The 25588-nt window shown below is 46.6% G+C and overlaps 1 protein-coding gene across 4 annotated transcripts in view; it reads left to right on the top strand.

Moving 5' to 3' along the window:
• The window catches only part of PTPN9 (protein tyrosine phosphatase non-receptor type 9), a 92530-nt gene extending 74175 nt beyond the window's left edge, over positions 1–18355 (top strand). For all 4 annotated transcript variants that reach the window (XM_066278249.1, XM_066278248.1, XM_066278250.1 and 1 more), the window contains 6 exons: positions 7503–7596; positions 8823–8889; positions 13871–13949; positions 15405–15555; positions 16218–16425; positions 17521–18355. In XM_066278249.1, the coding sequence (XP_066134346.1) occupies positions 7503–7596; positions 8823–8889; positions 13871–13949; positions 15405–15555; positions 16218–16425; positions 17521–17735 (814 nt within the window). In that variant the 3' untranslated portion in view covers positions 17736–18355. The remainder of the gene's footprint in view (positions 1–7502; positions 7597–8822; positions 8890–13870; positions 13950–15404; positions 15556–16217; positions 16426–17520) is intronic.
• Positions 18356–25588: the final 7233 nt, after the last annotated feature.

Raw genomic sequence — 25588 nt, 5'->3', positions numbered from 1 at the left:
TGTCCTATTCCCTGCCCCTCCCAGCAGTGGGATAGCAGGCCGGCTAAGGCCTACATGACCTGACTCACTGGGATAGCAGTAAGCAGACATCTCAGGTGATGCATACCTGGGACATCTTTTCTAGCAGAGGAGCCCATGCAGCAAAATCCACGGCAACAAGGAAGGCAAGGAGGAAGGACATGACTGGATGCATGGGAAGTTTTGAGGGGTTGAGAGAGTGTAAGTGTGAAGTTGACAAAGAGGTAGTGCTCTCTGTTTGGGCGGTCATGCTCTCTCCCCCTTCACAGGCAGCACCCCCACCCAAAAGCCAACTTTTTATTTTTTAAAGATTTTATTTATTGCCTGACCTGTGGTGGCGCAGTGGATAAAGCATCGACCTGGAATGCTGAGGTCACCAGTTCGAAGCCCTGGGCTTGCCTGGTCAAGGCACATATGGGAGTTGAGGCTTCCTGCTCCTCCGCCCTTTATCGCTCTCTCTTCTCACTAAAAAAAAAAAAAAAGACTTTATTTATTGATATTAAAGAGAGAAATGAGAGAAAGAGAAAGGTAGAGGGGAGAAGTAGGAAGCATCAATTCATGGTTGTTTCTCTCTTGTATGTTCCTTGACTAGGCAAGCCTGGGGTTTTGAACCGGTGATGTCAGCATTCTAGGTAGAAGCTTTATATCCACTGCACTGCTACAGGTCAGGCCCCTAATGACGTTTTGTGTTTTTTTTTTTAAATGAGAGGAGGGGTGATAGTGTGACAGACTCCCACATACACCCCTACTGGTATCCACCTGGGGCCAATGCTCAAATCACCTGAGCTCTCCTCAGTACTTGAGGCTGATGCTGGAACCAACAGAGCCACTGGCTAAGGGAGGGGAAGAAAGAAGGGGGAGAAGTGGAAGAGAAACAGATGGTTGCTTCTCATGTGTGCCCTGACCAGGGATGGAACCTGGAGCATCTCTGTACATTGGGCCAGTGCTCTATCCACTGAGATAGCCAGCCAGGGCCTTGAGTTTATGTTTGTGAACGCTGTAAGTTGATGGTCTAGTTTAATTTTTTTGCATGTATCTGTCTAATTTTCCCAACACCATTTCTTTTTGTTTTGTTTTGCTTTTTTTTTTTTTTTTTTTTTTGTATTTTTCTGAAGCTAGAAACTGGGAGAGACAGCCAGACAGACTCCTGCATGCGCCCGACCGGGATCCACCTGGCACGCCCACCAGGGGGCGACGCTCCTCCCACCAGGGGGCGACGCTCTGCCCCTCCGGGTCGCCGCCCCGTGGCGACCAGAGCCACTCCAGCGCCTGGGGCAGAGGCCAAGGAGCCATCCCCAGCACCCGGGCCATCCCTGCTCCAATGGAGCCTCAGCTGCGGGAGGGGAAGAGAGAGACAGAGAGGAAGGAGAGGGGGAGGGGTGGAGAAGCAGATGGGCACCTCTCCTGTGTGCCCTGGCCGGGAATCGAACCCGGGACTTCTGCACGCCAGGCCGACGCTGTACCACTGAGCCAACCGGCCAGGGCCTGTTTTGTTTTTTTTACAGAGACACAGAGAAAGAGAGAGTCAGAGAGAGGGACAGATAGGGACAGACAGACAGGAACGGAGAGAGATGAGAAGCACCAATCATTAGTTTTCCGTTGCGACACTTTAATTGTTCATTGATTGCTTTCTCATATATGCCTTGACCATGAGGCTGCAGCAGACCGAGTGATCCCTTGCTTGAGCCAGTGACCTTGGGTCCAAGCTGGTGAGCTTTGCTCAAACCAGATGAGTACGTGCTCAAGCCTGTGACCCTCGGGGTCTCGAACCTGGGTCCTCCGCATCCTAGTCTGACGCTCCATCCACTGTGCCACTGCTTGGTCAGGCCCAACACCATTTCTTAAAGAAACTGTCTTTACTCCATTGTATACTCTTGCCTTCTTTGTCAAATATCAATTGACCATAAAGGTGTGGGTTTATTTCAGGGTTCTCTGTTCTGTTCCATTGATCTATATGCCTGTTCTTATGCCAGTACCAAGCTGTTTTGATTATAATGGCCCTGTAGTATAACTTGATATTGAAAAGTGTGATAACTCCCACTTTGTTCTTCATTTTCAAGATTGCTGCGGCTATTCGTGTTCTTTTTTGGTTCCAGATAAATTTTTGAAATATTTGTTCTAGATCTATGAAGTATGCCATTGGTATTTTAATAGGAGTTGCATTGAATCTATAGGTTGCTTTGGGTAGTATGAACATTTTTTAAAAATTTATTCATTTTAGAGAGGAGAGAGAGAGAGACAGAGAGGAGAGAGATAGAGGGGAGGAGCTGGAAGCATCAACTCCCATATGTGCCTTGACCAGGCAAGCCCAGGGTTTTGAACTGGCAACCTCAGCATTTCCAGGTCGACACTTTATCCGCTGTGCCACCACAGGTCAGGCAGTATGGACATTTTAATGATATTAATTCTTCTTATCCAGGAATACGGTATATGTCTCCACTTGTTTGTATCTTTCTTGATTTCTTTTTACAATATCTTATAATTATTATTATTATTTTTTGTAACAGAGACAGAGAGAGGGACTGACAGACAGGAAGGGAGAGAGATGAGAAGCATCAATTCTTTGTTGTGGCACCTTAGTTGTTCATTGATTGCTTTCTCATATGTGCCTTGACAGTGGAGCTACAGCAGACTGAGTGACCCCTTGCTCAAGCCAGCGACCTTGGGCTCAAGCTGATGAGCCTTGCTCAAACCAGATGAGCCCACACTCAAGCCGGCAACCACGGGGTTTCGAACCTGGGTCCTCCGCATCCCAGTCCAGTGCTCTATCCACCACACCACCACCTGGTCAGGCTCAATATCTTATAATTTTTTAAGTACAGTTTTTTTACCTCCTTGGTTAAGTTTATTTCTAGGTACTTTATTTTTGTTGTTGCAATAGTGAAAGGGGTTATTTCCTTAATTTCTCTTTCTGACAGTTCATTACTGGTATATGAAAATGCCACTGATTTCTGAATATTAATTTTATATCCTGCCATTTTGCTGAATTCATTTATTAAGTCTAGTAGTTTTTTGGCAGAGACTGTAGGGTTTACTATGTACAATATCATGTCATCACCAAATAATGACAGTTTTACTTTTTCTTTTCCAATTTGGATGCCTTTTATTTCTTCTTGTCTGATTGCTGTGGCTAGGACTTCCAGGACTATGTTGAATAAGAGTGGTGAAAGGGGATACCCCTGCCGTGTTTCTGATCTTAAGGGGATTGCTTTTAACTTTTTGCCCATTGAGTATGATGTTGGCTGTGGGTTTCTTATAGATGGCCATTATCATGTTGAGGTAGGTTCCCTGTATTCCCACTTAGCTGAGAGTTTTGATCATAAATGGGTGCTGGACTTCATCAAATGTTTTTGTACCTTTATTGATATGATCATGTGATTTTTCTCCTTCATTATGTTTATGTGATGAATTTATTGATTTGCAAATACTGTGCCAGCCTGGCTTCCCTAGAATAAATCCCACTTGATCATGATGTATAACATTTATATATATATATTTTGCTGGATCTGGTTTGCTACTATTTTGTTGAGAATTTTAGCATCTATGTTCGTCAGAGATACTGGCTATAGTTTTCTTTCTTTGTAGGGTGTTTACCTGGTTTTGGAATTAGGATAAATGCTTGTCTCGTAAAATGAGCTTGGAAGTCTTCTCTTCTCTTGAATTTTTTGAAATAGCTTGAGAAGAATAGGAGTTAGTTTTTCTTTGAATGTTTGGTAGAATTTGCCTGTGAAGCCTTCTAGTCCAGGACTTTTGTTTGCTGGGAGTTTTTTGATAATTGTTTCAATTTCGTTTGTTGTATTATAATTGGTCTGCTCAGGTTTTCTGATTCTTTCAGATTCAGTTTTGGGAGATTGTATGTTTTAGGTCATTCTCTTTCTCTTTTTCTTTTTTTTTCTTTTTTTTTTTTGTATTTTTCTGAAGCTGGAAACGGGGAGAGACAGCCAGACAGACTCTCGCATGCGCCCGACCGGGATCCACCTGGCACGCCCACCAGGGGGCGACGCTCTGCCCCTCCAGGGCGTCGCTCCGCTGCGACCAGAGCCACTCCAGCGCCCGGGGCAGAGGCCAAGGAGCCATCCCCGCTCCAATGGAGCCCCGGCTGTGGGAGGGGAAGAGAGAGACAGAGAGGAAGGCCGGGGGTGGAGAAGCAAATGGGCGCCTCTCCTATGTGCCCTGGCCGGGAATCGAACCCTGGTCCCCCACACGCCAGGCCGATGCTCCACCGCTGAGCCAACCGGCCAGGGCCTCATTCTCTTTTTCTATAGATGTTAGTTCTCTATCTGGAATGGTCCTATCAGTCTGGTTTAATTTCCTAGAGCAGGTATTGACAAATTTTTTCTTCAAGGGCAAGATGGTAAATATCTTATGCTTGTGGGCCTTTCTAGTCTTTGTTGCAAGTACTCAACTCTGCCCTTATAGTGTGAAAGCAGCCACAGACAGTACTATCTGGTGAGGTTGGCTGTGTTCCAATAACACTTTTATTTATAAAAACAGGTAGCCAGGCTAAAGTTTGCCAAGTCCTGTCTAGAATGATCCTTTTATTTTCTTAGATTTTTCATAGGTTTTGTTTGTTTGTTTGTTTGTTTTTTGTGACAGAGAGAGTCAGAGAGAGGGACAGATTGGGACAGACAGGAAGGAAGAGAGATGAGAAATATGAATTCTCCATTGCAGCTCCTTAGTTGTTCAGTGATTGCTTTCTCATATGTGCCTTGACCAGGGGGCTACAGCAGAAAAAGTGACCCCTTGCTCAAGACAGCGACCTTGGGCTCAAGCCAGTGACCATGGGTCACGTCTATGATCCCATGCTCAAGCCAGAAACCCCGAGCTCAAGCTGATGAGCCAGCGCTCAAGCCGGCAACCTTAGGGTTTCAAACCTGGGTCCTCCATGTTCCAGTCTGATGCTCTATCCACTATGCCACTGCCTGGTCAGGCTTTTTTTTTTAATCACTTTGACTTTTTGTTTTATATTCTAGGAAATTTTTCTCAACTTTCTCTTCTATTTAAATTCTTATTTTGTATATCATTTTTAATTTCTTGGGGCTTTTCTTCTCTGTTCCTTTTTCATAGCATCCTATTCTTTTATGCAGGCCGTATCTTTTCTTTTTCTCTTGGAGGTTATTAATTATAGCCTTTTTGAATTTATTTTCTCTTTTGTACACCTGAGGATCTGAGTTGGTCTCTTTTGTGTTATAGGCTCTCCTTAATTATCTGGAGATCCTGGCTGTTAGTTCACACTTAGGAGTGGGGTCCTTAAAAGCTTCTTTGAATCACAGTTAGCATGTGTGGGCTTCAAATTTAAATGATCGGCTGGCTCGTTGGTGGTGAACTCCAAATGACTGAATTCTTTTATGTAGGGCCCCTCACTCTCTGGAGAGTTTTCCTCTCTGCTGCCTGGTAGGGTCCAAGCCTGGATATGAATGCAAGGATAGGACAGGGAGAGTGGGGCAGAGTATGCTCACTGTTACTCAGATTTTTAAAAAAATTTTATTTATTCATTTTTAGAGAGAGGGAGAGAGACAGAGAGGGAGAGAGAGGAGAGAGAGACAGAGAGAGAGAAGGGGGGAGGAGCTGGAAGCATCAACTCCTATATGTGCCTTGACCAGACAGGTTTCGAACCGGCGACCTTAGCATTTCCAGGTCAACGCTTTATTCACTGCGCCACCACAGGTCAGGCCTTTTTTTTTTTTTTTTTTTTTTTTTTTTTTTTTGAGAGAGAGAGAGAGGAAGGAAGAGAGTGTGTGTATATGAGAGAGAGAAAGATCAATTTGTTATTTTACTTATCCATTTATTGGTTTATTCTTGTGTGGATCCTTGTATGTGCCCTGACAGGGGATTGAACCCACAACTTTGGCATATCAGGATTATGTTCTAACCAACTGAGCCACCCAGACAGAGCTGTCATTCAGATATTTTTGTTTGTTTGTTTTATTGATTTTAGAGAGGGGAGAGAAAGAGAAAAAGGCAGAGAGGAGGAGCAGGAAGCATCAACTCATAGTTATTTCTCATGAGTACCTTGACTAGGCAAACCCGGCGTTTTAAACCAGTGACCCAGCACTCCAGGTTGCCCTCTATCCACTGCACCACCACAGGTCAGGCCAGATTTTTATCCTATATGTTAAGCCCTGTGCCTTGCCTTGCCTTCCAGGGTGTGGGATTTTTCAGGGTGAGTCACTGTGTCTCTCTATAGATACCTCTGTGGGTCCTAGCTTTCTATAATTGGCCAAATCAGCCAAAATCCTCCCATTTTCTGCCAAAGTGGGTCTAATTCTCTTTTGTCTACTTGTGTCTCTGCTGTCACTTTTGGGTTTGTACTGATTAGTTTCTTTCTTTATTTATATTTTTATTTTTTGTATTTTTCCGAAGTGAGAAGCAGGAGGCAAACAGACAGACTCCTGCATGCGCCTGACCGGGATCCACCCGGCATGCCCACCAGGGGGCGATGCTTGGCCTATCTGGGCGGTTGCTCCGTTGTGGCCGGAGCCATTCTAGTGCTTGAGGTGGAGGCCATGGAGCTGTCCTCAGTGCCCGGGCCAACTTTGCTCCAATGGAGCCTTGGCTGCAGGAAGGGAAGAGAGAGACAGAGAGAAAGGAGGGGGGATGGGGGAGAAGCAGATAGGCACTTCTCCTGTGTGCCCTGGCTCGGAATCGAGCCTGGGACTTCAACACACTGGGCCGAGGGTCTACCATTGAGCCAACCAGCCAGGGCTCTGATTAGTTCCTTTTTATTTTATTTTAATGAGGCTCTTGGCAGGTGTGTCATCAACATGTGTTATCAACCTACCACATTAAACTAGAACTTAAGAGATTTATTTTGAACCAGTCTGGGAAATGAGTAGTAGAATATTTTATTTGCAACTAGAATTTTTTGGTGCTATACCTGTATTTCTCGATTTTCTTTTGAATGGAAATATTTTGGCCCTGGTGGGTTGGCTCAGGGGTAGAGCATTGACCTGATGTGTGGATGTTCCGGGTTCAATTCTCAGTCAGAGCACACAGGAGAAGCGCTCATCTGCTTCTCCACTCCTACCCCTCTTTTCTCTCTCTCTCTCTCTCTCTCTACTCCCTTCCTGAAGCCATGGCTTGATTGGAGCAAGTTAGCCCTGGGCACTGAGGATAGTTCCATGGCCTCTGCCTCAGTTGCTAAGAAGAGCTCGGGTGCTGAGCAATGGAGTAAGCCCCAGGTGGGCAGGACATCGGGGCCCCCTAGTGGGCTTGCCAGATGGATCCCAGTGGGGCACATGCAGTCTATCTCTGCCTCCTTTCATCTCACTGAATGAATGGAAATATTTCTATAGTTACATATTGATCATTAAAAATATTAAATGATGTGGAATTATGTAGACAAGATAATGAAAATTCTGTGTGCCCACCCCAGACGGTAACCGACACTCACCATAGCACTTCCAGATTTTGTGCGTACACATCCATGCTGCCCTCACTTGTCTCTCTTTCTTTGTTTTACTTGTTGGTTTTGTTTTTTATAGGTCTCCAGGAAACCTAGAGAAGAACCGCTATGGGGATGTGCCCTGCCTGGACCAAACAAGAGTGAAGCTGATAAAACGCAGTGGCCACACTCAGGTACCCAGACAAGGGGTGTCCTTGCAGGGGCACTGAGGGAAATTGAAGCCTCTTATGTAGTGAAGCTATGATTACTAGACTACTGTAGTTGAAAGAACATGGAATGGAAGCTAGAGATACACTGTTTGAGTTTAAATGTTCTGTCCTCATTTGGATCTTCTCTTTGAGTCAATGTAACAGTTTTCCAGAGCTCAGTTTTTATTTCCTGTTAAGTACCTGGTGTTATGACTGGAAAACTTATTAGCATAACATTAGCAGTTTTTTTTCTCTGTGTTCATCCTGCCCCTCATGCCTCACCTGTAGCATGGTCACCCACTTCTTTTTAAGTTCCTCCTTAGTACAACCTGTTTACAGCAACATCCAGCACTTACAATTTTGAGGTCGACAACTAAAAAGATAGTACTTTTTTTTCTTTTTCCAGCTAATATACCAGTTCTGTTTGGGCCTTCTGTACATATATAAAATAAACCCCTAACAACCCAGCATCAATAGAGGTTCAAAGTAAAGAAATTTAAATAGTGCCCTTAACATGACGCACATTATAGGGAACTGTTATATCCCCTCTCCTTTTTCTGGGGGAGTAAGTTTTTGGGAAATGGCACATGGATCGGAACCCTATGTTTCTTCTCCTTGGACCATAATGTTTCAAGCACATAAACTGAATTTCCTGTCCAGGACCGTGACTGAGGGTTTTCTTACAGAATCATCTGCTAAGATATGGGCTGACTGAGGGCAAATTCATCAGTACTATTAAGATTGTCATAGGATACACTGTGAACAAGTGGGGCCCTGGAGTTAGAGACACCTGTGTTTATCTGTCTTGTTGTGTGCTCTCTCCAGTGCTTTGAACGGTGCCTAGCCCTAGTACCAGACATTCAGTTAGTTATCTGTGCAGGAGTGAGTGAATCCCAGTGTACCAGGAGACTGTTCTCGTCCCGTCATTCAGGTGAAGATCATCACCTGAGTTATAATCCCTTTCATTAACGTAAACGTTGGCAGCAACTTTATTTCCCCAGTAAAAGGAGGATTCAGGTCTATCAGAGAATTGTTTATCAAATCTCCTGGAATTATAATTGGCCCTTTTGCTTCTCTTTTTTCTTTTTTTCATGATGAGAAGAGACTATCCCCTCTACCCCCCTGGCTTTTAGTTACCTGCTAATCCATCATTTTCCCTCACAAATGGCAGGCTCCCTGCAGCTTCAGTGATGTTTTCTTTTTATCCTTAGACAGATTACATCAATGCCAGTTTCATGGATGGCTACAAACAGAAGAATGCTTACATCGGTACCCAAGGTAGGTTCATTAGCCCTTCACAAGTTGGTTTTGAGTCCTCTGCCAAAATGATTCCTTGCACCAGATGATACATCATTTTAAAGGACACAGTTACTTGTTGTGCTGTTGTGGCCACTAGATCTGGACCTTTCAGAGAAATTGAGGGTTATTGAGGAGGGTAGAGGAGAGGTGTAGCATTTTCATATCAGTGTGCCTGGAAGCAGAGAGATGAACTGCAGATTTGAACACACAGCACGACTACATGTGTTTGAACTGTGTCTCAGTATTGCCAACACAAGCGGGTGGGGCATCAGGAGAACTCATGGGCCAGTAAGATGCTCTTCATAGCCAGTAGGAGATCAGGAGTGGTAGTGGGACTTCCCAGAAATAGTCCCATCTATAAAGGGGTGTTGCCATCCTCAGTGGCTTTGCTGATCCCTGTATCATCACAGAGAACCTCAGCTGTCTTCTCAGAGGCTTTGCTGATCCCTGTACCATCACAGAGAACCTCAGCTGTCTTCTGACATGGACAGCCTTTGCTGGGTCTGACAGTGAAGTCCTGACCTCCAGGAGGGTTTGACATGGAGCTTTTGTATGTGCACCTGAGGGCCCAGTACTCCTTTTGACCTGGCTCTGCTGTCTCAAGGAGAACCTCAGTTTACCTTCTAAGAGGGTGGGGAGAAACCAAAACACAGGAGGACCTTAGAGGCCCCCCTGTGGGCTTACAGCCCATGACCCTTGCAGAACATGGCCAGCAATCTCATGGATACTTCCTTAACCAAACGATCAAACTTAGTATCACCAGTGATGGACAAACAGATTCTATGTTTCCTGTTGTGAAACAGTGAGAACTATACCGTATAACCTATGTTGTATGCATGTTGCCAGTTTTTAAGTCTGAATCTAAGCATAAGACACAAACCAGACAGATCCAGATTCTGGGACATACAATAAAAAATATGGCTTAAATGCTTCAATGTCCACGCCATAAAAAAAAGTCCAGGAACTAGATTCTAGATTAAAGGAGACTAAAGAGACATGATAACCAGAGGTAATGAGTGATCCATGATTTAATCACCTGCATTAGGAGGATAAAATTGTGAAGGTCAAACTGGTAGGGCAATGGGAGATTATTTTTTAGATGGGATTATAGTACCAGGGTATAATTGCTTTGGTGTGATAATGGTATTTGATCTGTAGGAGAATGTCCTTGTTCCTCTAAATATGTGTTCAAGTATCTAGGAGTGAAGTGTCATAATGTCTGAAACTACTTTTTTTTTATTATTATAAGAGAAAGTTTATTTAGAAAGTTTCAGAGGTAGGAGAAGTGAGCCAGCTGGGCTGCATGAGCTCAGGATACACGTTACAAAGGCAGAAGAAGGGTCGTTGGAGCTTAGGAGAGAGAAAGACAGAACTAACACACCTTGGAGGAAGAAGGGGATTGGAAAGGTACTGATGTGCTCCCAAGAGGGAGAGCCCACTGAAACTCACTATTATTTACAGTATTTATATTTATTTATTTTCACCAGAAATAAGCAGTGTTTATTTCTGAGAGTTAGAATTACATTAAAAATTCTTTTTCTTGCCCTGGCCTGTTGGCTCAGTGGTAGAGCGTCGGCCTGGCGTGTAGGAGTCCCGGGTTTGATTCCCGGCCAGGGCACACAGGAGAAGCACCCATCTGCTTCTCCACCCTTCCCCCTCTCCTTTCTCTTTCTCTCTTTCCCTCCCGCAGCCAAGGCTCCATTAGAGCAAAGATGGCCTGGGCGCTGAGGATGGCTCCGTGGCCTCTGCCTCAGGTGCTAGAATGGCTCTGGTTGCAACAGAGCAATGCCCCAGATGGGCAGAGCATTGCCCCCTGGTGGGCATGCCCAGTGGATCCCGGTCAGGCGCATGCAGGAGTCTGTCTGACTGCCTCCCCATTTCCAGCTTCAGAAAAATGCAAAAAAAATTTTTTATTTTTTTTATTATATTTTTTCCAAATAATTGAAACATTTTTAAATAGTTCAGTAAAAAGGAAAACTTTTGGTTTTACCAGTGGTGGTGCAGTGGATAGAGCATCAACCTGGGACACCTAGGACCTAGGTTCTAAACTCCAAGGTCACTGGCTTGAGCATTGGCTCATCAGGCTTGAGCGTAGGCTCGCTAGCCTGAGCGCGGTGTCATTAGCTTGAAACCTAAGGTCTGGTTTGAGCCCAAGGTCTCTGGCTTGAGTAAGGGGTCACTGGCTCGGCTGGAGCTCCCCCCCCAACCTGGTCAAGGCACATATGAGAAGCAATCAATGAACAACTCAGGTGCCGTACACTGAGTTGAAGCTTTTCATCTCTCTCACTTCTTGTCTCTCTCAAAAAAAGAAAATATGTGTACATATGTCCAGTAGTCTCCCTGTAGTAGTTTTCTGCAGTTTTAGTTACCCATGGTCAACAGTAGTCTGAAAATATTAAGTGGAAAGTTCCAGAAATAAACAATTCATAAGTTTTAAATGGCATGCCATTCCTAGTAGTTGATGAAATCTAACACTGTCTTGCTCTGTTTCACCTGGGAAGTAAATCAACTGTGTGTACAAAGCTTCCACACTGGATGTGCCTCTTGCCCATCAGTCACATAGTAGCTGTTTTGGTCATCAGATTGGCTGTCGCAGTGTCACAGTGCTTGTGTTTAAGTCAGCCTTACAGTTGCCCAAATCTGCCTCAAATGCCTAGGTCATTCGCCTCACCTGGTCTCATCACATAGATATTGTATCATCTCACACCACCACAAGACAAGTGTGAATGGGATACAGTAACATATTTTGAGGCAGAGACTACAACTCACATAACTTGTTACAGTATATTATTAAAATTATTCTGTTTTGTTAATTATTATTAATCTCTTACTGTGCCTAATTTAAACATTACATATTTATGTATAGGGGAACAACATGGTTGTAAATTGCAAATTTTTCAAAATAGCCCTGGCCTGGTAGCTCATCTATTTGGAGTGTTGTCCTAATACACCATGTTTGCAGGTTCCATCCCGGTCAGGGCACATACAAAAGTCAACCAATGAATGTATGAATAAGTGGAGCAACAAAGTGATGTTTCTCTCTCTCTCTCTCTCTCTCTCTCCCTTTCCCACCCTCCCTCCCTCTCTCCCCTCCTTCCTCTCTGTAAAATCAATCAATAAATTTGTTAACATATATTTTTTTTATTTAATTTTTATTTTTTTTTCCAAAGTAAAAGTTGAGGGAAGACAAAAGAAAAAGGGCCTTTGGATTTTTGGTACGTTGTTATTTGGTACTATGGTCACAGGTTTATTATTTTCCCCTAGGAGGGGCCACCCTCTCCAAAAGGAGTCCTGTCAATACCCTAAGAAATAAGAGAACTATCAGGAGAGATGTTTTGGCAAGTATAGGATATGATTTTGTCAGCCTGAGAGACTAGGGCCGTTGTGGAGGAGAATGGTCTTGGCATGGTTGGGCTTATCAAGGTTAAGGATTGGCTTTAGGGGGCCTCAGAATGCTCCTTTCTTCATGTTTAGAAGGCAAGGGCACTGCTTAATGTTGCTATTCTTGCAAGGGTCCTTTAGGTTGGTGCTATAGGCCCTGTCCAGGAGCAGAAGCTCCTCCAGGAATCACAGGACAGAGGGTTTTTTGAGTCAAACACTGGTCATCTTTAGAAGGTGTTTGCATCAGAAGATGGGGGCCCTGTGATGTTGAGAAGGCTTGTTTGATTTGCCTGGCTAACCTGCACTATATTTATAGTATTCTGATTCTTTCTTGTTTTTTAAGATTTTATTTGTTGATTTTTAGAGAGAGGAGTGAGTGAGAGAGGGAGAGAGAAAGAAAGGGGGTGGGGAGGGGCAGGAAGCATCAACTCATGGTAGTTGCTTCTTATATGTACCTTGACCTGGCAAACCCAGGGTTCGAACTGGCAACCTCAGCATTCCAGGTCATCACCCATCAGGCACATAATCTCCATCAAATTATTATAGAGACTCTGCAAGGAAGGTTTCTTTTTATTTTAGAGTGTGTGTGTGTGTGTGTGTGTGTGTGTGTTTTGGTGAGAGAGATGGGGTGGACAGGAAGGGAGAGAGATGAGAAGCATCAATTTTTTGTTGCGGCTCCTTAGTTGATTGCTTTCTCATATGTGCCTGACAAGAGGGCTCCAGCTGAGCCAGTGACTCCTTATTCAAGCCAGCAACCTTGGGCTTCAAGCCAGTGACCTTTGGGCTCAAGCTGGTGACCTTGGGGTTTCAAATCTGGGTCCTCAGCATCCCAGGTCAACACTCTATCCACTATGTCACCGCCTGGTCAGGCAAGTCACCAGCACAAACTAGTGACTTTATTTCTTCTGAAAAGTCTACTGTTAAAGACTCTAATCTGGACCCTGGCTGGTTGGCTCAGTAGATAGAGTATCAGCCCAGCTTGGGGACATCCTGGTTCAATCCCCGGTCAGGGCACCCAGGAAAAGTGACCATCTGCTTCTCTTCCCCTCCCTCTCTCCCTTCTCTCCCTCTTTGCTTCTCTCAGCCATTGGCTTGATTGGTTCGAGCATCAGCCCCAGACAGGGTTGCCGGGTGGATCCTGGTCAGACACATGCAGGAGTCTGTCTCTCTATCACCTCTCCTCTCACTTAAAAAAGAAGAGAGAGAGAGAGAGAGAGAGAGAGAGAGAGAGAGAGAGAGAGAGATATGAAACAGCTAGAGACACGTCAACAGTTGACAAGTCAGTCTGGGTATGAGAGCTGAAGACCTGGTGATAGACCCTGAGAGGGTTTGTAACAAACTGTAACCGACCAGCAATTTCACTGGAGTCCCTGTTAATGTGAAGATGTGATTCCTGACACTCCCACACTGTGTGGTGGTTGCTGGTCCAAGGGTCAACCCTTCATGGTAGGCACGTGGGGAGAAGTGTGAGGAGCCAGTGTCTGTGCTTTGGAGTTAGGAGTTGAGAGCAAAACAGGAGAGCCCCGGTAAGAAAAATGCTTCCCAGCATCATGGACTCCACCTTTTCCTTTTGTTCCAGGCCCCTTGGAAAACACCTATCGTGACTTCTGGCTCATGGTGTGGGAGCAAAAAGTCTTGGTGATTGTCATGACCACTCGGTGAGTTCATCCCTTTTCTCCCCACAGCCCTCTGCCCCCAGTCCTCTGTCCCCAAGCATGGGTGATTCAAAAGAGGAATTCAGCTGTTAGACACAATGAGGATTACTGAAGTACGACCAGGATTTGAGATGTCACAATTTCCAAGCTAACCCAAAATGAACACAACCAGGGTATGGCGGAGACTGAGAGGTCTAACTTGCCAAAGCTTTCATCCGTGGCTCTGCCAACCCCGTGCCAGGTGCAGCCTCCTCTGAGGTCTTGGCCTTACCTGCTAGAGGAAGTAGTAGGAAACATGGGACAATTCACTTGTCATCTGGTCCGTACTTCCTAAGGGCCACTGTCTTCCCGGCCTCTCTGAATGACCAGGTCTTCTTTGCTCCCCTTCCCTGCTACTTTGACCGTCTTCTGCTCATTGAGGCAGGAAGCTCTTTTTTATTTCTTCTTCTTTTCCAAGTAAGAGGAGGAGAGACAGACAGACTCCTGCATGTGCTCTAACCAGGATCCACCCAGCAACCCCCATTGGGGCTGATGCTTAAGTCAACCAAGCTATCTTCAGCACCTGGGGCTGACGTGCTTAAACGAGTTGAGCCATGGCTGCGGGAGGAGAAGAGAGAGAAGGTGGGGAGGAGTAGAGAAGCAGATGGTCACTTCTCCTGTGTGCCCTGACCAGGAATCGAATTCAGGACATCCACACACTGGACTGAGACTCTACCACTGAGCAAACCGGCCAGGGCCCTAGGCAGGAAGCTCTTGATGAAAAGACTGTTTTTGAAATTTTGGTCTCCATATCGGCTGAACTTTAGAAATCACGGTTTCATTAGTATGACCATTATCGTTAGCATAATTAAAAGTCAGTTCAGAGGAGGGGGAAAGGAATAAATGAAGGTGTTTGTTAGCTCATTTTTCTTTCTCCTGGCACTGTCATTCATAACTGCCTCTGATTGGGAAAGCAGGTTGTGGAGAGAGTGCTACCTTGGAGCATTTTGGAGCCACTGAAGGGTAGTGAGGTGACTTCTGGACTTGACACAGACCTGCTGCTGCCATGCTAGGCACTGTACCTTGCCTATTCCTCTGTCACCCTAGGGCCTCACCAAGCAAGAGAATGAAAAGGGGTAGAGATACGGGGCCCACGACATTTTCTCTACTGTCCCTCTGTGTCTGCCCAATATTTAACCCAGATCTGTGAGGTGTACCAAGAGGTATCACAAGGGTGGGCCAAAGGACATGTGCTCAGTAGATATCTGCTGAGCGAGTCCAGGCAGAAACATTCACTGTCACAACTGTTCCAAATGAAGGCTTGCTTTCTTTAATGCCAGAAAGCTAGGGTGTAATTTAGGAGCAACATGAGAGGTGGTGCTGCTGCCAGGGAGAGAGGGGCACAGCAGGCCTGGGGCAGGTGGCTGCTCGCAATGCAAAGAGGAGAGCAGGGGCTCACCCTGGTCTGTGTGTCTTCAGCTTTGAGGAGGGTGGCAGGAGAAAGTGTGGCCAGTACTGGCCTTTAGAAAAGGACTCTCGGATCCGATTTGGCTTACTCAGCGTGACCAATCTAGGCGTGGAGAACATGAACCATTATAAGAAAACAACGCTAGAAATTCACAACATGGAGGTACGTCCTGGTTTCTATTCTCTCGCTTTTTTTTTAGGGGGAGGGGAGATAGACTCCCTTGTGCAGCCCAACCGGGATCCACCGGAAACCCCATCTGGGGCTGATGCTCGAGTCAGCCTAGCTATCCTCAGTGCCTAGGACCAGTGCGCGAACTACTGGCTGCAGGAGGGGAAGAGGGAGTGAAGGGGGAGAGAGAGAGGGAAAGAAGCAGATGGTTGCTTCTCATGTGTGCCCTGACCCGAAATTGAACCTGGGATGTACATACGCCAGGCTGATGCTCTATCCACTGAGCCAGCAACCAGGGCTTTTCTTTTTGAAGCTAAAGGATGACCTTTGCTGTAAAGAAAATCTCCAAAGGGAACAGGTGGGATTATCTGGGGGCTTATATGTTACTTCCATTTTTCTGGGTATAGGATCAGGATATTCAGTTCAGAGCAGGGGCCTTACTTAGGACTAAAATTCAGAGGAAACATAGGTCCCACAAATGGAGGAGTTCTGCCCTTTCCAGATATGTAGCCTTCCCTTTGGGTTTATGGAGAAGTGGTTGTGGGGACAGTGTTGAGGGTGTTAGGAATCCTGGGGAATTGAGACCTGGGAAAAGCCAAAGGAAGTTCGAGCAAGCAGAAGCAACCTCACTAACTTTTAGTTCTTTTCTATCCAAGGAACGGCAGAAGCGCCAGGTGACTCACTTTCAGTTCCTGAGCTGGCCTGATTACGGTGTCCCCTCCTCAGCAGCTTCCCTCATTGACTTTTTGAGAGCGGTCAGGAGCCAGCAGAGGCTGGCCGTCAGCAGCATGGTGGCGCAGTGCAAAGGGACATGCCCCAAACCTCCCATTGTGGTTCACTGCAGTGCAGGCATTGGCAGGACAGGTAATAGTACACTGAGGCAGCTTCAGGAGCCTCTGGAGGCAGGCAGGGTAGGGGAGGAATGACCGAGCTCCTCGTTGACAGATCGAGAGAATTTGGTCTACTGGTAGTGAGTTGCCATGAAAAAGTCTTCTATTTTTTTTTTCTTCTTTTCTAAGTGAGAGGAGAGGAGACAGACAAACTCCCAATGTGCCCCGACCAGGATCCACCCAGCAACCCCTGTCTGGAGCCAATGCTCTGCCAATCTTGGGCCATGCTTGCAACCGAGCTATTTTTAGCACCTGAGGTCGAGGCTTGAGGGGACCTGAAATTGAACCTGGGATGTACATACGCCAGGCTGATGCTCTATCCACTGAGCCTCAGTGGATATTACATCCTCAGTGACCAGGGGCCTATGCGCTCAAACCAGTTGCTGTAGGAGGGGAAGAAAGAAAGAGGAGGAGGAGGGGTGGAGAAGCAGATGGTCATTTTTCCTGTTTTCCCTGAATGGGAATCAAACCCGGGACATCCACATGCTGGGCTGATGCTCTATCCACTGAGCAAACTGGCTAGGGTCTTGAAAAGTTCTTCTTTAATGTCCTTCTGGTGCCCGAAGTGCTAGAGGGTGTCCGGAGTGTACGCTTCACAAGCTGAGCCCTCTGGGGTTGTGGCTTTCTACACCTGGCTCATCTTCCAACCACCCACCATCCCTGGGAGCTCAGCTGAGCTGTTGCTTCCTTCCCACCACTGCCTGGGGAGCCCCCACCATGTTCTGTGCTCAGCTCTACCCTTAAAGGGGATATGCATCACAGGGTCTGCTGGCATTTCTAATCCAAGATCCTTTTGGGACAAGGTCAGGAATAACAGGCTGGTATCTGTGGAGAAATTGTAGAATCTGAAAATCAGGGCCCTAGTGTGGGAGTGCTGCTCTTTCTGGAATTTGTCCCTTTCCCACCTGTTCTGAGATGAGAGGCTTTCTCCTTTCTGGCCTCCAACACTAGCTGTGCCCTCCTCTTCCCTTGCCTTTAACCTCAGTTGTCCAGTGCGCCTGAGTTATTTGGTAGAGGGATGGTGAGAGGAGAAGGAGACCAGAGATGACCACTTCCTTTCTTCCTTCAGGTACCTTCTGTTCACTAGACATCTGCCTGGCACAGCTGGAGGAGCTTGGCACTCTTAACGTGTTCCAGACGGTGTCCCGCATGAGGACCCAGAGGGCCTTCAGCATCCAGACCCCTGAGCAGTACTATTTCTGCTACAAGGCAATCCTGGAGTTTGCAGAAAGAGAGGGCATGGTGCCGTCCAGCCACAACCTCCAGGCCTTGGAGGGTCAGTAACTGTCCCATGAGCCTCCTACCTGCTGGCTAGCCTTCTTAAACTACTCTGGACACCGCTGAGCCTATAGGTTGCCATTAGTTACACTGAAGCCATGGACCAACCTCTCTCTTGTGTCTCCCGGTACACACAAGGCAGCCTTTCCTTTCTGGCTAGCTAGATGTGGTGAGATTGTCACTGGAAAGGGCCAGCAGCAATGTGTTCTTAATGTCTAGCACCTGCCATTGAACTGTGCCTTATTAAAACCAAATTGTGGCTATTGATTTTTGCCAGGGGCTCCAAGCAAGGTAAGTGGGAAAGGAAACTGCCTCCTCCCTTTCCCAATGCCTTCTTCTGGAGGCCTCTCTTGTTCCTTCCCTTTGCTAGGATTTGATGGGGAGGTTTGGTGAGCATCCATCTGCCTTCCTCCCAGAATGCTTGACCAAGATCTGTATTCTAGAGAGCATCCAGAGTGCCAAGCACATTTATACCTAGCACGTGTATCCTGTCTCATGTGTTACTCTTGTGTGTGTGCGTGTGTGCGCATACGCACTTCTGTGTATGGGTCCATATGTACGTGTGTATATAATATATATTGTATGTGATAATATGGTCATATTCTATAAATACATATACACACAGTTACTCCTTTGTAGAAGTTTCTGGGGCTCCGTGTTGCATTTCAGGGCTTTGTTGCTTCTTATACCCTCCTGTTTATCCTGAACTCGCTGGGGTGAGGATCATGCCTCCTGTTGTCAGCCGCAGAGTGGTGGAAGAGGACACGGGCCCCCTCCACTCCATGTCCTGTCACCGGCCTTCATCCTTACGCAATGGCTTATCTCTCCAGGATTCTCGCTACCTGTTGGAGCCAAGAATACTGGTTTGTGGTGACACTGGTTTGGTTCAGCATGGATTACCCTTACCTGATGGTTTCTCTCCATTTACTTTGCTAATTTTGGTCATAGACCTCCACTGTGATTCCAGGCCCCTCTCTTTTCTGTCCCTGTCCCTTAGGGATTGGAGTCTTCCCAGATGAACTCATTGAGCAGCCAGAGCCAAAAGCAATTGGTACAGTGTCTTAGAAGGACATAGGAGGAGCCCAGATATGAGAAAGAATCCTTCCCTGGGAGAAGGGGCTAGGAGACCTTTTTCCTTTCTGCCCAAAGGTTTGTTTCCCTATGCATTGTGGCCCTGTCCACTCCAATGCCCATCTCTCTGTCTGGTAGTGTGCCAGACCATGGAGCTCAAGATGGGTGGGTTCTATGTCCATGAAAAGCTTCACTCCTGGTGGGAAGGCAGCCCCTGCAATGACTATCTCCCCACCTCCCCCACTCCCTCAGCCTGTCCTGTCTGCTCCCAGCCCACCCAGTCTGATGTGCCAGGAATGGAGTCTACTCCCCTGGTCTCTGCATTCCCTAGGCAATCCCAGGTATCCCTGAACCATCAACCCATCACAGATGAGGTTGGCAGCTGATCAGACCTCAATAATTTTTTATACTGTAATAAGCTTTTGAATGTATATGTTCTGATTTTTACAATCTTTTCATTTGTTTTGTATTTAATGTCAATGGACTAAGTCAGATTCAGAAAATAATTGTAAATGTTCATATTCAATATCTTACACCGATAGTTTTGTATTTACATATAAATATACTGACCTGAATCAAAACCTTTTAGTTTCATCGATTTAGTAGCAGTATGGGGGTGAGAAGATGAGAAGGGGGTCTCAGAGCTGGTCTGGGAGGGTTGGGGAGGCAGGGAGGGACCTCGGGCCTCTGTATCTGAGACTTTCAGGTCTGAAAGCAATCTGCCTTCCCACATCCTATGACTAGCTCTGGGAAGAAATAGGGAACCGGCACCATTCAAGTGCTTGCGGGGTGTCAGTCTCTATGCTCAGAGCTCCCCCCCTTACCTTATTCAAACCTTACAATGACTCAGTAAGAGATCAGCCTCCCCCCCGCCCGTTCTGTTTCTATACAGAGGAGGAAGGTGAGGTTCAGAGCGTCACAGTGATTTACACTAGAACTGGAGCTGGGACTGGCCTGTTCCCAAAGCCTTTGCAAAGTCTCTTCCCTGCATTGCTGTCTCTCAATGATCAAGATGGTGTTTTGTCTTTTGAAACTATTGGGGTTTTTTCGGTAGGTCTCTCACAGAGTATAAATAGTTCTTAAAATCCCAGGTAACCGATCTTGAGCTTGTGTTGCATGTAGCAGACTAGACAGGTGACAGAGCTGGGATCTGATTCTCCGAAATAAGACCTCCTTGGGGACGGCCTTCAGGTGTGCCGAGTACCGAAGGGGTCAGTCTCCCAGGGACTCTATACCAGGGGTCCCCAAACTACGGCCCACGGGCCACATGCGGCCCCCTAAGGCCATTTATCCAGCCCCACCGCACTTCTGGAAGGGCACCTCTTTCATTGGTGATCAGTGAGAGGAGCATAGTTCCCATTGAAATATTGGTCAAGTTTGTTAATTTAAATTTACTTGTTCTTTATTTTAAATATTGTATTTGTTCCCGTTTTTTTTACTTTAAAATAAGATATGTGCAGTGTGCATAGGAATTTGTTCATAGTTTTTTTTATAGTCCAGCCCTCCAACAGTCTGAGGGACAGTGAACTGGCCCCCTGTGTAAAAAGTTTGGGGACCCCTGCTCTATACCATTGGGTGCACAGGTATGAGGTGTGTTGGAGATCTTGAGTTACTTGAGTCTCTCTCTTACAATGGAACCAAGAGCTTTATCTACATAGGACCACTCCCCATGCCATGTAGCTACTCCCTATGGACAGCCTGCCCAGTCAGGATAGTTCTAGCCTGGAGTGTGTGCAAATTATTGGGCGACCTTAATAAAAAGCAGTAGCAGTTAACATTTACTTGGTGCTTAATGGTTGAGGGACTGTTTTTTATTTATTTATTTAGTGATATTGAGAGAGTGAGAGAGGGATAGACAGGAAGGGAGAGAGATGAGAAGCATTAACTCATAGTTGCGGCACCTTAATTGTTCATTGATTGCTTCTCATATGTGCCTTGACCAGCTGAACAAGTGACCCTTTGCTCAAGCCAGCAACCTTGGGCTTCAAGCCAGGGACTTTTGGCTCAAGCCAGCAACCATGGGGTTATGTCTAGGATCCCACGCTCAAGCCAGTGAGCCTGCATTCAAGCTTGTGAGCCTGCACTCAAGCCGACGACCTCAGGTTTTTGAACCTGGGTCCTCAGCATTCCAAGGTGATGCTCTATCCACTGCACCACTGCTTGGTCAGGCTCCAGGGACTGTTTAAAGGGCTCTCTAGCCTGACCTGTGGTGGCGCAGTGGGATAAAGCATCGACCTGGAACACTGAGGTCGCTGGTTCAAAACCCTGGGCTTGCCTGGTCAAGGCACATATGGGAGTTGATGCTTCCTGCTCCTCCCCCTTCTCTCCTCTCTCTCTCTCTCTCTAAAAATCAATAAATAAAATATTTAAAGGGCTCTCTAGGTATTACTTCATTCACCGTCAGAACAACCTTTTGCGGTCGGTATTGACAGAAGAAAACTGAAGCACAGGAAAATTTATCTGCAGCTAAGAACCTGGACCATCTGACTTCAAAGTACCTGTGTTCCTGGTAACTCTTAACACTAGATTCTCTCTAAGGATCTGCCTCCCAATCTGTCAACAAATTTTTCTGGAGTGTCCGACTTAGGAGTTGCAGTGTAGAGAAAATGATTAAGCCAGTCCTTTCCCTGGGTGGTCCTTTGTTCTCCTGGAGTCAAGCAAACCTAAGAGGTGAACAGTGATACCTGCAGTCTAGGAACTGGAGGTGCTGGGGTTTGGTGATGTGTAGGAAACATGATTAAATGATAAAAGATCTGGAGGAGGTAGGCTTGAACTGTCATTCATTTGAAGAGACTAACCCACTGCTCTGTAAATTAAGAAATTACACGCGCCTTGTTGCACATCTGAGGGTTGGCGCAGTTACCACTTGTAAGAGCTCTATAAAGGTTCAGATTCCTGATTCCTGCCCACATAAGATGAGTGAGTGACAGTACGAGCTAAGTTTGGGAAGCACTGTCTTTGTCCATGCCCCTGACTCTCTAGAAGGTTAGCAAATCAAGCTCTTCCAAATTTGAGAGGAAAAGAAATCAACAGCCCCACTGCCATAGTCCTTGTAGCTCTTACCACTGGGGAGGTAATCAGTACTCAGTGTAAGCCTACCTGTGTTAGGTGTTAAAGGAGGTAAAGAAAGGGGAATGCAGAGAAGAAGTCTTGAATCTGCATAGGAAGTCAAAGCTTTCACAGAGGAGATTTGTTGAGCAAAGCAAGAGAACCCACAATACATGCTGGACTGTATGGCTGAAAGCCTAAGATGAAAAACCAGTCGCAGGATAGCGACTAATAGGCTAATGCAGGCATCCATTTCTAATTATTATTATTATTATTATTATTATTATTATTATTATTTTGGTATTTTTCTGAAGCTGGAAACGGGGAGAGACAGACAGACTCCCGCATGCATCCGACCGGGATCCACCCGGCACGCCCACCAGGGGGCGACGCTGTGCCCACCAGGGGGCGATGCTCTGCCCCTCCAGGGCGTCGCTCTGCCTCGACCAGAGCCACTCTAGCGCCTGGGGCAGAGGCCAAGGAGCCATCCCCAGCATTCGGGCCATCTTTGCTCCAATGGAGCCTTGGCTGCGGGAGGGGAAGAGAGAGACAGAGAGGAAGGAGGTGGGGGGTGGAGAAGCAAATGGGCGCTTCTCCTATGTGCCCTGGCCGGGAATCGAACTAGGGTCCCCCGCACGCCAGGCCGACGCTCTACCGCTGAGCCAACCGGCCAGGGCCCATTTCTAATTTGATTGCTATTTTTTCACCTGACTTGTCCTCCCTCTAGCATTGGTCCCGTCATCTTGCCCATCCCTGTCAACTAGGATGGGACTCCTGAGGTGAAGGATGCTCCAGCATCCTCAGCCTAAGAGGCCTGTCATAATCAATCTGCATGTCACCATTTGCAGATAAAGGACAGATTGGGACTGGTCCTTGGGAAACTGAACTATTTTAATGTCATAGCTTGAGGAAGATGGGTCTCCTGCCCTTCATGGCTGCCCATCCCTAGGAACATCTGCACACATATAGAGAGTCACAGATCAGTGGTCTGGAGGGAGGTGGGCAGGAGCTTTTCTAGAGTGACTGAGCTCAACTCAGTCCATGCCAGGTCCTAGCTTCCTTCTGACAGAGAGAGAGTCAGGGAGAGGGATAGACAGGGACAGACAGGAACATAGAGAGATGAGAAGCATCAATCATCAGTTTTTTGTTTCAAGACCTTAGTTGTTCATTGATTGCTTTCTCATATGTGCCTTGACCGCGGGCCTTCAGCAGACTGAGTGACCCCTTGCTTGAGCCAGCGACCTTGGGTCCAAGCTGGTGAGCTTTGCTCAAAGCAGATGAGCCCGCACTCAAGCTGGCGACCTCGAACCTGGGTCCTCTGCATCCCAGTCCGATGCTCTATGCACTGCACCCCCGCCTGGTCAGGCCCTAGCTTCCTTTCTTACACAAGGGGCCACATTAGAGAATCCTACACCGGCCCTCCAACTCTGAGGGTCTAGTTCTTCGTTGGAAAGTGAATGAGGAACCATCAGGGCTTTGTCCTAGTGGGTCAGCTCCCACTTCCCTATATTCCCCAGTTACCTACCCATGTGGCCCCCAATTTGGAAAACAGGTCAAGTCTTCCCTGTAATCCATTCACCAACCTGTAGTCCTTGAAGGCTTTTGTGCTGCTCCATGTGGGACAGAGTGACCCATAATCAAGGAATGAACCAGCTAAGGACCCAGAAATCCCAGCCAAGGTCATAGATTTGTCTCAGGTCTTGGTCAGACCCAGAAGTCCCAGCCGAGGTCATAGATTTGTCTCAGGTCTTGGTCACCACTCACCAGGTCTGCTTACCGAGGGCAGGAAGGAGCTAAAGCTCCCACCAGCTTGGGAACCAGATATTCTCTTGGGAAGTATCTGCTCCACAGTTACCATCACAAAATAGTTGTGACTGTTAAAAGTTTTCAACAGCACTGCTCTAAACCCCCAAGACGATGAGGTCTTCTTCACAACTAGATATCTAGCATTCAGAAACCGTTGCAGTGTTCAGTTTCTCTCTGCCTGACACCACAGCTTTCAAAAACCCTTCTTTTACAGCTAAGGCTACATGCTGCAGTTGTCAATACCATACCCATGTTTTTTTCTGCTAAGGCCAACGTAGACACAGCTGACGGGGTGAAGTGATTCCTTGTCGACAATTTAGGGCACCACATTCCTGGTAGTTGTTAGAGCTGAGAAGATGAAAGTAGGAAAGCAAGACAGTGAGATGTTGAGAGAAGATGGTCAAAGTGCACAGCACCCCTCCCCCACCCCAGGTTCACTTCCTTTACTCCTCTCCCACATCTAAACCTGGCTACTTCTCTAAACTGATGTATTTTGTCCAAACCTCATATCTGACCAGATGCGCACCTGTGCCTACCTAGGTCAGCCAGTTTATCCTGTGGGGCCTCCTTGACCTTCAATGAATGCCTGTTCTGTGGCCTGCAGCCAGTGGAGTTTGGTGTTTAAGGCAGATGTTTGGCTGGAGATATCTACTTGGAACTTAACTTAGCTAGAAGCTAGAATCCTTGGGAGTGGATGAGAACATAAGAATGAGGAGGGCAAGAAAAGGGGAAACCCTTGGAAGCCACCAACACATGGGGACGATGAAGAAAAGCCTGGGAAGGAGTTTGATTAATAGAGGTAACTGAAGTCAAGGCCAGGCTGTGGTGAGATAAGTGAACAGGATTCATAAATGTAGGTTCACCAGTCTTTCTGGGGAAGGGAAGAAGGCATGAGTGGGAGGTGAAGGCTGTCTCTGCTTCTGCCAAAGTAAGCCCCCCCCCCTTCTCTTACATATTAGGCCTCTAATTAAGATTCCACTTAAACAAAGGAAACTGCTGGGTGTTTTTTAATTGATTTTTGTGGGGTTCTTTTTTTTGTTTTTTTAGAGACAGTCAGAGAGAGGGATAGATAGGGACAGACAGACAGGAACGGAGAGAGATGAGAAGCACCAATTATCAGTTTTTCATTGAGACACCTTAGTTGTTCATTGATTGCTTTCTCATATGTGTCTTGACCGTGGGCCTTCAGCAGACCGAGTAACCCCTTGCTCATGTCAGCGACCTTGGGTCCAAGCTGGTAAGCTTTGCTCAAACCAGATGAGCCTGTGCTCAAGCTGGTGACGTCGGGGTCTCGAACCTGGGTTCTCCACATCCCAGTCCGATGCTCTATCCACTGTGCTACCGCCTGGTCAGGCTTTTTTGATTTTAGGGAGAGAGAACATTGATTTATTGTTCCACTTATTTATGCACTCATTGGTTGATTCTTGTATGTGCCTTGACTGGGTATGGAACTGGCAACCTTGGCATATCAGGACAACACTCTAATGAACTGAACTGTCCTCACCAGGGCTGGAACCTACTGTTTTAAAAATCGATAAAGAAATCACAACTGATACACAAAAGGAAACACTTCAAAAACAAAGGTAACCTGGGAAACATACTGTTCTGTTTTCTAGATTTGGGCTAGAAGTGATCAAGAGGAACATACTGATGCTCAGTGAGGGGAAGACGTTTCAACACAGTATGTAGCATTCTTAATCTTCACTAGAAGATTCCAAGCCTCCAAAGCCACCCAGGAGTTAGAAGTATGGAATGTGTAAAAGCCAACTGGTTTCCAGAGAAATGGGAGTTTCCTCACACAGTGGGGTTGTTGGTCCTGTAGACCTGCCCTGGCCTCTCAGACTGCAGCTCTGGGTGGAACTTTGCATTTGAATGGCCAGGAGGAGAGGAAGTGGCCACCGGATTAAGGAGTAAAAGGTTTGAGAACACTAGAC

This window comes from Saccopteryx bilineata, chromosome 4 (assembly GCF_036850765.1).
Source record: "Saccopteryx bilineata isolate mSacBil1 chromosome 4, mSacBil1_pri_phased_curated, whole genome shotgun sequence".
NCBI classification, from domain to species: Eukaryota; Metazoa; Chordata; class Mammalia; order Chiroptera; family Emballonuridae; genus Saccopteryx; species Saccopteryx bilineata.
The sequence above is the reverse complement of the archived record's forward strand: the minus strand, read 5'-3'. Positions and strand labels throughout refer to the sequence as shown.